At 40.5% G+C, this 14,910-nt stretch overlaps 2 protein-coding genes across 4 annotated transcripts in view; both read right to left on the bottom strand.

The window, feature by feature from the left end:
- bin3 (bridging integrator 3) overlaps positions 1-4,494 on the bottom strand; it is a 34,426-nt gene extending 29,932 nt beyond the window's left edge. For all 3 annotated transcript variants that reach the window (XM_083978417.1, XM_083978415.1, XM_083978416.1), the window contains exon 1: positions 4,398-4,494. In XM_083978417.1, coding sequence (XP_083834543.1) covers positions 4,398-4,405 — 8 coding nt within the window. In that variant the 5' untranslated portion in view covers positions 4,406-4,494. The remainder of the gene's footprint in view (positions 1-4,397) is intronic.
- Positions 4,495-4,891: 397 nt separating this feature from the next.
- egr3 (early growth response 3) lies at positions 4,892-13,501 on the bottom strand. Its single transcript, XM_083979142.1, has 2 exons — positions 13,208-13,501; positions 4,892-10,516 (listed from the first exon to the last, which is right to left on the bottom strand). Exons 1-2 carry the CDS (start codon positions 13,359-13,361, stop codon positions 9,438-9,440), a joined length of 1,233 nt encoding a protein of 410 aa, XP_083835268.1. The 5' UTR covers positions 13,362-13,501; the 3' UTR covers positions 4,892-9,437.
- Positions 13,502-14,910: the final 1,409 nt, after the last annotated feature.

Raw genomic sequence — 14,910 nt, 5'->3', positions numbered from 1 at the left:
CAATAGTCCTGACCTTGCTTTCAATGAAGATTTAAAGACAAACTCAAGTTACCCCGGTCTGAGTCGATTACAAACGCCTCAGAACATTTTGTTGCTTTTGGCTCAGGGAAGTAGTTTCACCCATTGTGTCATCTTCTGTGGGAGCCATGGAAAATAACCACAGAACTTACTCAGCTCCTCTGAATGTGACTCACCTTGCTATGATTACCTGATTAGCTCACTACGACGTCACAATAAATACAACACGTACGTACATCTTGTCACTCGTCATAATTGCAGGAGATTCTTTTTCCAAAACACGACGGCAACATAACTGAACGGAGAATTCCTTGGATGTAAATCTAGGTTATGTTCTCCCAAAGCCAAAATACAAAGAACAAGTCGCTTCACACAGTCAGACTAAATCTTGTTGGAGCAGTTAAGATGCACGTCTGAAAAAGCAACCACTTCACAATCAATTCAGTCTGGTCAGACATGTACCAAAAGCACTCATACTACACTAACTCCTTTGAGAGGGATTAAATGTTTTCTTGCTAGTAGTATTTGCGGCTGTTTTAATTAGTGTGTCTGCGTGTAATAATGGCTTTGTGTGACTGAATTGTTTTTACTATGATGTATACACTGTGTAATATGTCTCATCTTGTAAAACAGAGCTTGATCTTAATGAAAATTACTGAATAAATGAAGCCTGACTAGCAAATATGTGCAATAACAGCCGTGTGTGTCCAAAGAAATGTATAACTGATATGTAAGAGAATATAACAGAACTCATGCGAAAAAAGAGGACACATAGCAACTGTGCAGTGCTAAATACAACCAATTTGTTTGCATTTAAAGGCAACCAACGAGTATATTATCACTTGGTTTATTTGGTCTTTGAAGAGCAACAGTACTACATTTAAACTGATTTTGCCATTTTGCCTCTGGTTGGACAATTGTTTTCTATCAGCATTGCACAGCAGCCGCTTTTGTTGTTTCCTCTCATTTGGTGGGTGTGTCTGGGAGAAAATCATGACATCCACAGCTAATACCCAATTGAAGTATTATGGATAAACACCACAGTGTTCCAAACAGCCTTCAATGCATTATGAGATATATATTTAAATGTTTGGTTTCAATGTTCTCTACATCTTGGCAGAGCTGCCCATGGCAGGATTTGTTTCACGATGACATCAAGAGAGTCTCTCAAAGTGCAATAAGGGTGGATTTTCTCTTTAATGTACTAAAGGTTATATTTGCTTGGAAACAATGCTGAAGAGTCCTAAATGTTATAGATTCAGAGTTATATCCACTTCTACAAAGAGCCAAAGGAAAGCGGTCACTCTCTTCAGCTGCTCATGAGAACTGGCATCCACACCGAGAGAAGTGTGCTTCAGGGAGGGAGAGGGAAAATGTAGCAGGCAACCAGAGGGAGAGAACCAGAAAGAGGGAGGATGGTAGTCACTGTGAGAATCATTTATAATGTTTCTTCACACAGCAATATTTCTGTACAGGCTGTCACATTTAGAAACATTGGTAAATTGGGTCCTGTGAACCCAGAACTAGTGTCTGACGTGCCCGAGACCCAGCCACAGAACAGCTGAAGACAGAAAACATGTGTTTTACACAAAATGAATAGAGAAGAACAAATCGAAGCCCGTTGATGGCAGGTGTAGGGTAGTTCGACTAAATGCTGGCCTGTTATCTTCTTCTAAATATTTTACCAATGTCAACACCAACCGACAGTCAATTCTTGGGGAATAAGACTTTCAGATAATCACAACAACTTGAGAGGTTACCCATTTCAGGCCAAATTGCTCTCTTACACATTCGCTGTCATCATCAGCAAGTTGGTCAACTTGAATTTACAGAGCTATCTGATCTTTGCTTAAATAGCTGCGCGTCACTGCCATCAAGCAAGCACGTAGGCAGAAACAAAGACACAACAGTCTTTTCTATCCTGGACACATTATGCACTGACTGGAAGAACCAATGGCTTTTGACTAAAACTGCCAATGTGTATGCCATTAGCGGGATAGTGCATCATTCGACCTTGGATATTCCACGGAGCACAGAAGGCTGGTTGAAGATGTTGGGAAGTGGAATTGTTCTGATGATGACCCCAAAGTCAAAGCTCTCACGTCATAGAAGCAAGTGTGCAGGCCACGCTGGAATGCATCAGTCAGCAGAGCCTATAAAAGACTCTTTTCATTGGTCGAGCACCCCACTCTTGACCTTGTGTTTGGCAGTGCGTGCTGGTGGAAGCGTCGCTTGCCAGCTATTGACTGTCTGACAGAACCGAGTGACGCCATCTTGCTTACTTGATTACAGTCTTCCTCCAAAATGACACTACGAATGTGTAACCTATTATATATTGGGTTAATGCACGTACACGTCACAGGCATGCTGAAGGAGTTTGTAATTTCCATCAGAACTGCATTCATGAACTGTGAGAAAAGAGCACCAACTTTAATCAAACCTCTTTTAAATTCTACATCAGACACACACAATTGTGACTGGTATGACAAACTTCCCCATACGGGTAAAAACTACAGCTGAATCCTTAGTAATGCAGTGAAATGTAAAACATGATGGAACAAAAACAACACAGAATACAACTATCCTGGATGTTTCTGGGTTGCAAACTTCCCGGCGTAGAGAGCAGAAAGTTTTGGTCAAATAAGCAACAGGTTCCAACTTATTAACACTTAACTCCATCAAAAACAATATAATAAGCCAGCACTTGCACACCTTGTTGGACCTTGTGGAAAACCTGTTACCCAGTATCAGAAAAAAAAAAAAAAAACTTTCACAGGAAACATGAAACAACCTGTAGCCAAAGAGACAAGCCAATACAGGCCTACCAATAATGCACAGTATAGCTACATATAATTATATTTCGCTACAGGTTAAACTATAGGTTAGCTATTGAGAAAGATAGCATTATACATCATTGAGCAAAGTTTTTCAACTGTGAGTTATTCTTTGTCTCCAGGGAAAACTTGAAGCTTGAGTCAATCCTACTGGTGTAGGCCTGGTAAAGTCACCTAATGTTGTCTCAATCAGAAATGCACAAAACATAATTGTGCTGTGGACAAATAGGTTGTTTTTTTTGCCTGTTGCCATTTGGCTTTAAATGATGCCACAGTTTCATTTGCTGCTGTTCACTCTTCAGCTAGGAGGAAGATCTCTCACTGCAGGACTCAGAGATTTAGCTAACAGATGTGTAGATCATCCATACAGACTTTGTCATAAGACCAACGGCTCTCTGACGAGCTTCTCTGGAATCAAGAGAGAAATAGTGGTTTAGTTAGAAAAATTAAGTATGGCTGGGTCATCAACATAGATTTTCAGATTGATTTTTTTGAGTAATCGTCTCCACTACAACACTGATCCCAGTGACTTTCGTTATGGAGCTACACTGAAAATGACACAGCTTCAAACCAAACACAAGCAAGAGACAGTCTGCAGACTTGACTGTCTCAACTGTGCCCATAAAACCTGATGTTAGACTATGCTTACCATTAGTAGGCACAGTCAAAACAAGTGGCTTATAAGCTCAAACTTAAGGCAAATGTAAGACAGAAAGCCCACAAACATTTAACAGACTTGTACTCCTGACAACATGGATGTCCAGGACATAAGTCCTATGTATGTGACTTATGTGTAGCAGTCAGGGCATCAACAGACTGACCTTTGTACCCCTAATAAAGAAACTGCTCCCAATTGGTCTTTACTGTACACTGCATACGGAAGTTATAGCTACATGATATGACGCCATGACGTTAATATGTCTCAAAAGGATTAGAAACGCTGCACTGACCCCCCTCAGTGGTTCAGCAGTGCTCCTCAGTGCCAACGTCAGCCGCGGACAGCTGACTGCTGTTTACTTCACTTCCCTTTAAATCGAGTTGATCCAGCTACCAGCTTACCTCTCGTTTGCTTTCACATTGGCTTTCTATATTAAACCTCAGTATATCTAAACGGTATAAACAAACAGCTGGTAGCTGATGACTTGCTTGGTAATGTTTTCAGCATTTCAGCCTAACCATCGTTAACTAGCTTTAGCCACTGATGTTTGAGTTGACTTTACCAAACAGGTCGAAGTTTGACTGTCGCTTTGTTACCAACAGGTAAACAAACCTTACGCTGCTTTTATACCAATTATCGACGTGTGAACTGTTATAAAACAGCTGTTCGAAACAAAAAACAAAAAAACCCACTTGTTTTACGTTAGCCGTAAGTTTAACAAGCTAGCGCTAACTCCTCTTCTACTACTGTTTGTGCAGCGCTTCCGGGAAATAGACGGAGCCCGGTCGACGAGCCGTCACCCCTCGCTCACTTTGAGTGTCTACTTTCAAATAATATTTTTCTATCTTGCTAGTAGCTTAAATTAACAATGTAACCCGAGTACATACCAACTCATTTTGAGGGACTTTTATTCCGGTTTCATGAGGTTGTTTTATTATCTTCCGTGGACCTCATCCCTCTCCACCAGTCAACAGTGGAGCCGTGAACAGGAAGTCCGGAGCTTAGCCACTTGTGCTTCCTCTCAGGGTATTTTTTTTTTCTTTATCAGAAAAGAGCAAAGTAGTAGCTACTGTAATGTTATAATGCAGTTATAACAGACGGTATTTGTTCGTGTGTGTGTTTGTCAAATGTTTGAAAAATAATGTTTATTACCGTATGTGTGTGTTTGTGTTGGCACGCGCACTGCCTGCGTTCGAGCGCGTGCACGCGGGACCCAAGCAAGCTGAAGGCAAGTGATATTTTTCTTTATTCAAGTACTTACATAGAAATAACAAAACAATTGCATTACAACAAACTGAAGTGCCAGGTAAACAGGGGAGTACATCTCCCCATCACAAGGATATAGTAAAATTCATTTCAATATTCAGCTCATCATAAAAGGACCTTATTATAAGGTAATAAAAACATGAAATAGGCTAAAGACATCCACAACATTTTAAACAAGACCCCTTGTTTTCTTAAAAAAGAAAAGAAAGAAAGTAAAGAAAAAAGCCAACAGAACAGTTATCCCAGTGTGTGTTTCCAATTGTCTGTCTTGAATTGTTGTTAGATTTATCCCATCTCACCCAATGTGACTTTTATTTTCATGCATAATAAAGAAATGAGCAACACCCACAGCATCTGGGGGTAGCACTTCGGAACATTTCCGTGCACATGCAAACATGAGGATATACTGTAATGAAAAGGAAACACAACACAACAGAAAACAGTGAGTATCGACTCCATCTGAACACCATAGTGTCACTGTTGAAGACCACAAAATCCCTGAAGCCACACTGTAGTCCATAAGATGACACGAGTAGCCTATAATATCTACACATTATTGAAATCTCTTCAAATGTGAGTTGTTCTTTTTTTTTCTTTTCTTTTTTTTTTTTTAAATCCTGTAATTATTAATTGTCGTGAATGAGCCCAAGCCTATTGCCTTGCCCAAGGCCAACTTCACAGAGACTGAATTAAACAGTTAAACACAAACATTAGCACAAGGCTGCCTTCAACTGCAAGCAGACTGAGGTCACATTTATGATTTGTTACTCTTGTGGAGTTCTCATCACGTATTGTTTTTGATCAGCCAACCCTGCAACCCAGTTTGGCACAAAGATGGCTGCTGATGTTGGCACAGGTCCAACATGGAGCAGAGAACGAGGATGAGGCAAATTCCAATTTCAGAGCGTTCAGCTGCCCACTTTTGAGCAGTAAAACATTAAAAAACATAAAAAATAAATTATTCTTTGAGAAGCATTGTTAGGATGGGGTGTTTTTTTTTGAGTCTGTTAACAAATCACTAACATATATCTATAGCATTCACACATTACACAGAGGGGTTATTGTTCAGAGGAACAGCATGTATTGTTGTTCAACCACCAAACTATACTGAAGGAATGGGATCATACAAATTTTTACAAAATCTATCCGTCCATTACAAAAATGTCACAGAAGAAAAGTGACAGAGTCAGATGATATGACTGATGAAATATTGAGTTTGCAAAGTTGTAATTACATGGCTTCATTTAGATGTGGAAATAGTTTGGTGTAGTCTCCGCCTTACTCTGCATCAATCCTTAACACAAAGCAACATAAACACAGTTTTCTCATAGAGGAGGCCACATTCTACATAGCCTGCTATAATTCAACAATAACAACAACAAAAACATTCTCACCAGCAAAGTGTCAAATCTAGAGCACACAAGAGCATAATTTTTGGTCAAATAAAAGTCAAAATGATTCAGTCTAACCATAGGTGTCTGACAGCAAATTTTCTAGATAAACATTAAAGATAAACATTTTGTTTTTCTTGTCTACTCCTTTTTTCCTGACTGCATGATTCCGAGAGCGAAGGGATGTTTACATTAGAGCCTGCTCGTTGCAAGATTTAATCTCAATCCAATATTTCAGAGAAATAAGGAATGCTGTTTAAAATGTTCCAAATTTAAGAGTTTCTAAGTTCAGTTGCATCTCATTGGGACAAGCGCAAAAAAGTTTCATTAGTCAATGACCATGTATGCAATAACATTGTCTATTTTCTCATATACAAAACTATTGATTTACAGTTAGATGTTGCAGGGTGTGTGAACTTTTAAACTATCTGTAAAAGTGCTAGGAGGTCTGTTCATTTAACCATGTAGATGAGTTGAGAAAAGGCTCTCTGAGGCCAAATTAATTGGAAAATAAGTGGACACTTGCCAGGAAGCACAGCAGTGAAAACTGGTTGTTACAGGAAAGGGAAGGCATGGCCTTGGAAGCTCATTTCTGTATACACTGTGTTCTCTGTGGCACTGCTTTTCTGAACCTCTCTTTTGGCCTTTGCATTAGTCAGTCGATATTCTCTTTATTGCCGTATCTGCTGACCGGTACAATATTTTTTTTCCCCAGCAGATAATAATGTTTGTATAAATTCTTTGCCTCGTGTACACCATACACTTATTAATAGTCAGAGAGGGAGCACAGCCAAATAACCATAAATACTTTCTGTCAGAATAGACGGAGAAAATGATGTCATTAAAAAAAAAAAAAGAAGATGGGGTTAAAGGATTGTAATGTAAAATCTCACCACAATGACAAGGCTATTGCTCCTTAAACAGTAATTGAATAAATACAAATGAGTTTGGTGTGGTCTCTACCAATATTTTTGCCATCTGTGTGTTGTGCTATCCTTGACAGACGCACACACCTCAATATGCTATTAGTCAGATGCATTGCCTTAACATATTTTTCATTGGTTTTAGTATCAGATGAAGAAGCGATATCTTATTTGTGACTTTTTGCATTTGCTCCACAAAGCCATAATACAGTATTGAAAAACAAAGCTTTCTGGCTTCATAGAAGAAAAACAGCATTTTGGAGAAAAAGCAAAGTTTTTACCATTGTGGTTATTCTTGTGTAATGTTATTATAATGCAGATAAGACCCAAGAGGTCCAAATGGCAGAAATGAGCCTATACAGAGTACCTCACTGCATGATAAATGAGGTGTTCTCCTCTGTCAGAACAAATACAAGGAAGGATCCACATGTGAAAATTATTGGCGTTTCCCTGTAGTGTATTTTGCTTAAGAAAGAATTCAATCACTTAGTCTGTGAGAACATCTATTGGAGAACAACCAGTGTTTTCTATAAAATGGGGAATATGTGTTAATTGAAATAACTGATTGCAACTATAATGGAGATACACAAAATGTAAAAAATCTTGTCATTTATTCAGAGAACACATTAGTGCTTCCTTAAACCAGTTACCACTTTAAAGCGTACAGATGGTGCAAATGCTATTATTCTCTCTTTTTAAATGGAAGATAACACACCATATCTGGCACTGTTGTAGTGCTCCAAAAAAATTTGCAATGACCTATGACAACAAAATATTCTGTATTATAACTACATTACTAAAAGCTTTAAGACACATTCCGCACAAGCATTCAGTCAATTGAAAGTTCTTGTTTATGCAGACATTTGTATTTACATAGTGTGCATGAAGGCATGCACATATATGCACAATTTAATACTGAGTTATGGTGCATTTGACATTTGAGTACAAAAGTGAAACTTCTACTATAGCTACCTGCATACATATTTGTACTGTACAAAAACAAGTCCTTAGTTTACAACTCAGTCTCAGTCTCTCTGTATTGGAAAAGATGTAAACATGGATTTGGAAATTTCAATATTCTCTTACCATATGTCGCTCATCTTTTGGTGTAGTAGTAGTAATAGTAGTAGTAGTTAAGTCTTTTTACACTGAAGCACAGACATAGGGCCTCATTCATCTTTTTACCTATTCATCTTTGCTTTCATATGATGCTGGCTCTCAACCCAGTGTCATTTATTTAAGTAGTACAGTCTGTCTAATTGTGCTCTTAGTTAATTTGATTTATGGGTTTGGTGACACATGTCATGAATATATTGCATATAATTGCAAAACTCAAGAAAACTGAAAGAATGGACAGTATTGGTGAGCTTTCAAAAAAAGCAACAAAAATTATTTCTGGTAAGACCACATAAAACCACTATATAAAAAGGCAACAAAAATACACAGTGTCTCTCAGTGACTACGAATAAATAAGTATTGGCAAAGGCATTGATTGCTGCAGGCATGTTTGTTTTTATAGGTACAGGTAACAGGAAAAGACATTGGTTTGCTTTGTGTGACCCATTCAGTCATTATTTAGATTTAGCCATATTGTTCAGGTAAATCTAAATCTGAGATCCGGTGTATAAATCTGATCTGTCCTTGAACTCATCATAATGTGCTAAGCTGATATCACTTTTATGTTTGGCAAATGTCAGGCACAATAATATGAACCAGGTTGGCTGTATTACCACATTACATTTGGCACATTCTTATTCAGAAAACAACATTCAAATAGAAAATAATAATAATAAAAAAACACTACACCTCAACAAAAACAACAGAAAGACAGTCAAGTGCCACTAATAAGGTATCCATGACAGTACACAAATATAACCAATTGCACTTTTAAACAGCCTAATAAAATTAATGCATACATCCCAGACAGCTCATCTTTTAGCTAAGCTCCATTATAAATGTGTCTGTTTCGACCCTTATGATGGATTTCTGGCTTCTGTCCAATTTAGAAATTCTCAGTAAAATTTACAAAAGTGTATCCACCCCAAAACCTATAGATACACAGTGGCCTTTAGGACAGAACGTGTCAAGGTGCCCCTCTTTGTGTTGGCACTGTGTTACAGTAGCTGAGGCTCTGAGTTGCTTGAAAGAGAAGGGCGTAGCAGCCTTTCCCCTCTTAATTAAACTAAAGGCATCCATCTCAAAAAAGAAGGAATACAACTGAAAGGAGCAGGGGGTGTAAAAGAGAGGGAAAAAGTCACCTATTTATCTCATAGTGGACGTGATCCCTTCTTCCTTAGTCTCTTTATGGGGCATGGTGAGGGTTCAGTCCAAGTGCACGTAGTGACGGTCATGATGTTCCCACTGTTGGCCCCCCACAGGAGCTGGGTGGCGAGCTGTGGCTCCCAGCTGCCCCACTGCTCTTGTCAGCTGGCTTCTTGTCTTTCTGTTTCAGGTGAACCTTTGCGTGTCTCTTTCGCTCATCACTTCTGGCAAACTTGCGTCCACAGAACTCACAGGAGAAGGGTTTCTCGCCCGTGTGTGTGCGGATGTGCGTGGTCAGGTGGTCACTCCGGCTGAAGGAGCGCATGCATATTCGGCACTGGAAGGGTTTGTGACCTGTGTGGATGCGAAGGTGGCGTGTGAGCTCGTCCGAGCGTGAGAAGCGTCTGTCACAGTTCTCTGCCGGACAGGCGTGCGGCCGTTCGTGGACTGGGGTTTTGCTGGGACGGTTAGGGTACTTCCGTGGTCTGATGGGTTTCAGGGTGAGAGTCTGTGGTGGTGGGTGGTGCTGAGGAGGGTGCTGCTGCCCGCCGATGAAACCTGGGTGAATTTGCTGCTTGTCTTTGAATGCTCTGATGGTCTCCAGGGGCGTGATGGGTGGAGGATTGACTCGGATAGGGTCCATGGTCTGGAAGGGCTTGTGCTCCATCACACCAACTTCCCCCTGATGGTGGAAAAGGTTGTAGTCGGGGATCATGGAGAAAAGGCTGCCATCCATGGAGGCTTTGGACGTGGAGTGATAGTCATTGCCAGGGTAGGCTAGTGCCGTGCTGGTGGCGGGACTGTGGTGAAAGGAGACCTGATCCTGGTACAGGTCACTGCATGTGGAATAGGCAGGCAACGGTGGACCATATACCTGCTCCATATCTGACGTCTGCCCGCCCATGCCGGCTGCGGAGGACGATGTCTGTGTCGTTACCGTGCCGGGCGATGGAGAAACACCCAGGATCCCTGCGCTGACGAGACTTATGATGTTATTATCAGAGCACCAGCCAGAGCCACCAATGCCACCTGACGGAGGGGTGTCAAAGGCAAACTTCCCCAGATAGGTCACAGTCTGCCCGCTGCGGTTGGACTGGAAGCTGGATCCATACTGAATCTCTGCAGATGCTTTCTCGTTTCCCATGCCCAGATCCATGATATTATCTACATAAAGCAAATCAAAAAAACAGATATCATGAACAAATCATCCACGTGGTTGCTCAAACATGAATATCAAATGCAATCAGTTGAGAGGAAAAGCCTGTAAAAGTGATCATGTGGCACAAGGTGTGAAAAGAAAAAGTCTGGAAAATTCACTTTGCCAACCTATGTGGAGTTGCAGTGACAGTCCTGGGATTGTCCAAAATTCAGCTTTTTTGCATATTTCTGTCAATAAGTGTGCCAACAAGAGATCAAAAATACAAGAAGTCCAACACAGTTCATAAAGAAATGTGAGCGCTGTCAGACCTGTAAGTTAAGTGAGTGACTGCTGCATCTGAGACAGTGGTGTCTCTCTCTCTCTCTCTCAGATCCCACAAGCTCTCATAAATCAAGACCTAAACACCCCCTTTGATCCAGTCATTGTGTCCCTCAGGAGTACAGCCAAACTGAATGGCAAGATCTGATTTCTTTACAGCAGGGAGGATTATAAGGCAGACGCCACATCTCTCATGCTCAAGGATTCAAAACACATTTGCAGCAAATGACATCTGCACATAAGAGAGGGGGGGATTTAAGTGTCAGTCCAATCTCTACTTTAGTTAGATTAACAATTTCACCTGATATTTTACTTGTGCAGCATCTCACACTTGACACAAAACACACAGACACACACACACACATGCACACACACACTCTCACATACATGCGCACATTTATAACTTATTCCAAAGATGCCACAAGAATCATGAAATACAGATGTGTTTTATGTGTGATTCAGTCTCTGAAGGTTAAATGTGAGACATTTGGAAATAATTCACACATAAGTTAAACAGACAACACTTTTCATGTGCAGGAATTCATACAAACTGGTGCTTATATATTTACTCCCACTGATTACAGCCTGCTGGAATTTGGTTAAAGACAAATTATAATGAAACAAACAAAACCAAAATTATATATATGGCACAATACTGTTCAACACACAATCAATGACTCACTGTGCCATAATTTGCTCTATGTGTGAGACATAAAGAAGAGAGTTGAAACAAATGCATTTTACTCTAAATCTTTAGTCTTTTGGAAGTCTACTGAGTAGAGCGGCTTTTTAACAGAATGAGGGGCATGAAATAAAGTCATCTCTCTTTTCTCATAGGTCAGTACTGAAGAGACCAGCACACACCTGCTGTAAAATCAAAGCATGGTACTTTTTACCTCACTATATCAGTGGTATTTCTTGATTTTTTTTTTCTAAAAAGGCATATGTGCAAAATGTTTGGTAGACAAATATATTTTTCTGTTTTCATGTGAAATTCAACAACAGCATGCAGCCTGTAATTAAAACACACACACATACTCTGCAACGTCTTTTTCCCTATGTTCATCCCGTTTACTTAAATATCTCCTGTCAGAGGTCATATAATATACATTTAACTGCCCTGTTATTATAGAAATGAAATACGACACACGTTTGTAATAAGTTTTAAAGCCTCTTGTATTTATTAAACCGTAACCCTCTCTATAGTCTATATATAAAAAAGAAGTGGGCTGCTATTTATTTTATTAAGAGCTGGCGCTGAGTTAATTAAACGCACACTTATTCAGCAAATCACAGGAGATATTTCAGGTTAAATTCAAATCTTTGTGTTGTTTTAATTTACAAACAAAAATAATAATGATAACCTAAAAATAAAAACTGAACAAAGTTCAAGGGGATGAACGTAAATCTTTATTCACTGCATCACTTGCGGGTTTTCTGAAGAGTGTTTGGAGCTGCATTGACCCATCACCTCTGAAGGTGAGTCTGGACAATTAGTGATTGATTTAATGCCAATCTACAACACTGAGCCGAACCAACAGCCAGCACCAAGACGGCGTCTGAATTCATCAGAAATATATGATAATCTGGACTAAGCAATAAACAAATCAATACATCCGGCCTCGCATTTCAGTAAATAGGATATTTCACTGGCCTGGCATCCTAAACATGTTTCACATAGGGGGAAAAAACACAGTCACACACGCCTACTAAAATCCAATCTATGACATGTTAATAGAGTTGTGAATGAAAGTCTTTGTCCAAAGTAGTTGAGCCGTCTTTGCGGATGGATGTCAGATTAATAAATTACATTTGCAGTTTACCCCCTTTAATGAAACAGGCTGCATCTTCTCATATCACGGCTTAAATCACCGGACGATTGCGTTTAAGTGATCAGTGCGTAAAACAGCATTTTTCCACAACCCGTGACATCAATACATTTCCTCAAATACGCCTCAGCTTTGGAGAATTAGAATCAGTGTAAACACAACAGGTTTGCTTAAATATAATATCATATGCCTGTGTTTTTTGTTTTTTAAGTTTTGAAATGACAACAGATGCCCTCATCGCGCTGTGTTTGAAATCCTGACATTTCGGCCACGGACTAAATAAAATTTAAAGAGAAAAAAAAAATCACACGGCCGACCTGAAAGTTGCTCATTTCAAAAGGTGTAACCAAGTCATCGTGGAGTGTGTCACACCTGACCCCGAAAAAGTATCCAGTACGGGGATCTGCCTTTGTGCGCAACAGCCGGAGCGCAAACAGGTGCTCCAAGCCCGAAGACAACTGTTGCCTTCCGCGCACATCGCAGTTTGAGCCACTTTAGTCAAAACAGACGCACATTCACAAAAACACAGAAAGTATAGTGAAATCTTACCTGTGTTCATCTGTGAATAGTGGTTAATAGATTCCGTACTGGTGAAAATATTCATAGACGTCGGGATGTCCTCTTCTGGGTAGAGACTGTCAGGGATCGTGTTTATTAAACTGCTCATGGTAAGAGGGAGCTTCTCCGCTAGTTTCCCTGTCATAGCAGTTATATTCAGTCCGACATTTATAAAGGACAACGCGCAGGTATCCAAGAAGTTAGACAAAAAACAGCGGGTGCTCTCAAAGTGGAAAACACAGGTGTGGATCAGGCGTGAAGAAAGGCAGCAGAAGAGGAGCAGGGATGGATCCTGTTGCTGTAGCTATCCAAGTATCCCGCGGAGGACGAGCAGCGCCGGTTATCCCCTCCTGTGTGATCACAGGCTATTGTTGTTATTAATCTGATCACTGTGGAAGCTGATGGGCTGCTTGTGGGGGAATTTGAAGTCTGTGAATCAATGAAGGAGGTGGTGGTGTTGGTTGCACAAGAGCGGCTCTACTTGCTCTATTGGAGCTGGATAGGGGACTCCAGTCTGCCTGTATTAAATAGGGGGATGGAACATTTGCGTGACGTAGATGACCATATATGGACAGAGCGCCCAGCACCAGGCTCTCCGCGCGTCAGTCGGTGGAAACTACTGTGGAGGCAAAAGGCTCCGACAGATAGGTAGCTACAAAGTTTACAAAATCCACATGTCACCTCCAGCGGCGTCCCTCTTCGGGATGAGCCGGGGGTTCTCCTCTCTTCCTGTCCTTGTGGAAAACATCGTGATTGAGGATCGCCTTATCTTTGTTATTGTCAGACATTACGGTGTCCTCCGTAGAATATCAGGCACATTGCAAGTTTTTTTTATGCAGCTGTGTGTGAGTAAGTGAGAGTGAAGTGTGAAGTGTGTTGTGGCTTCATGGGGCTATTAGTCATGAATCAGACTATACTTTTTTTTTTTTTTTTTTTTAATGTCAGCAGTTAGGCCCACTACGCTTCTGTTTGTTAAAAGTCCACCATTACCAATACTGTAATTCTTTGTTGGCTTCACGCTCAATCTTCTTTTTGTCCCAAGAAGCTCTGATAGAACAGGAGTTTTCAGCCAAAGTGCTTCGAATTTGTTCTTGGCTCTTAGTGAACACACACACACACACACACACACACACACACACACACACACACACACACACACACACACACACACACACACACACACACACGTTGTGTTTCTGTCCTGTATTGCAGAACACCAGTTCAAACCCCTTTTTCATGCAGCAATACTGTCTAACAAAGACAGTAATTGACGAAGTTAATCGCTTGTAAACATTGCAAGCGCTTTGTAAATCCACAGGCTTGCTTTGACTTGGAGCCCAACTTGGTCGCACAAGTGGAACTCCAAATAAGGCAGTGTCCGGCCCCGCCCCCTCCATGTCTCTATTTGGACATGAGAGTTCCGGGTGAAGTGGTAGTGGAAAAGTGATCGGAAGCCACAGACGTTTAAAGAGATGTCAGTGGACAAAGCGTCATGGCTCGCTTTTTCACCAATTTGCAAACTTGTGAAAAAAAAAATACCCCTGGTTGCCTCACAACGTTTTGAAAAGTAACACTTTGCTTTTTGTTTAAGAAGCTTCACAGAAGTCCAAGAATTACTGAAAGCCACCGGGGTGACTGACTGATTTCACATGTCAAAAATCACATCATATGTCTTAGCTTTTACACCCCCACTG

The sequence above is a fragment of the Trachurus trachurus genome (assembly GCF_905171665.1).
Source record: "Trachurus trachurus genome assembly, chromosome: 9".
NCBI lineage: Eukaryota > Metazoa > Chordata > Actinopteri > Carangiformes > Carangidae > Trachurus > Trachurus trachurus.
The sequence above is the reverse complement of the archived record's forward strand: the minus strand, read 5'-3'. Positions and strand labels throughout refer to the sequence as shown.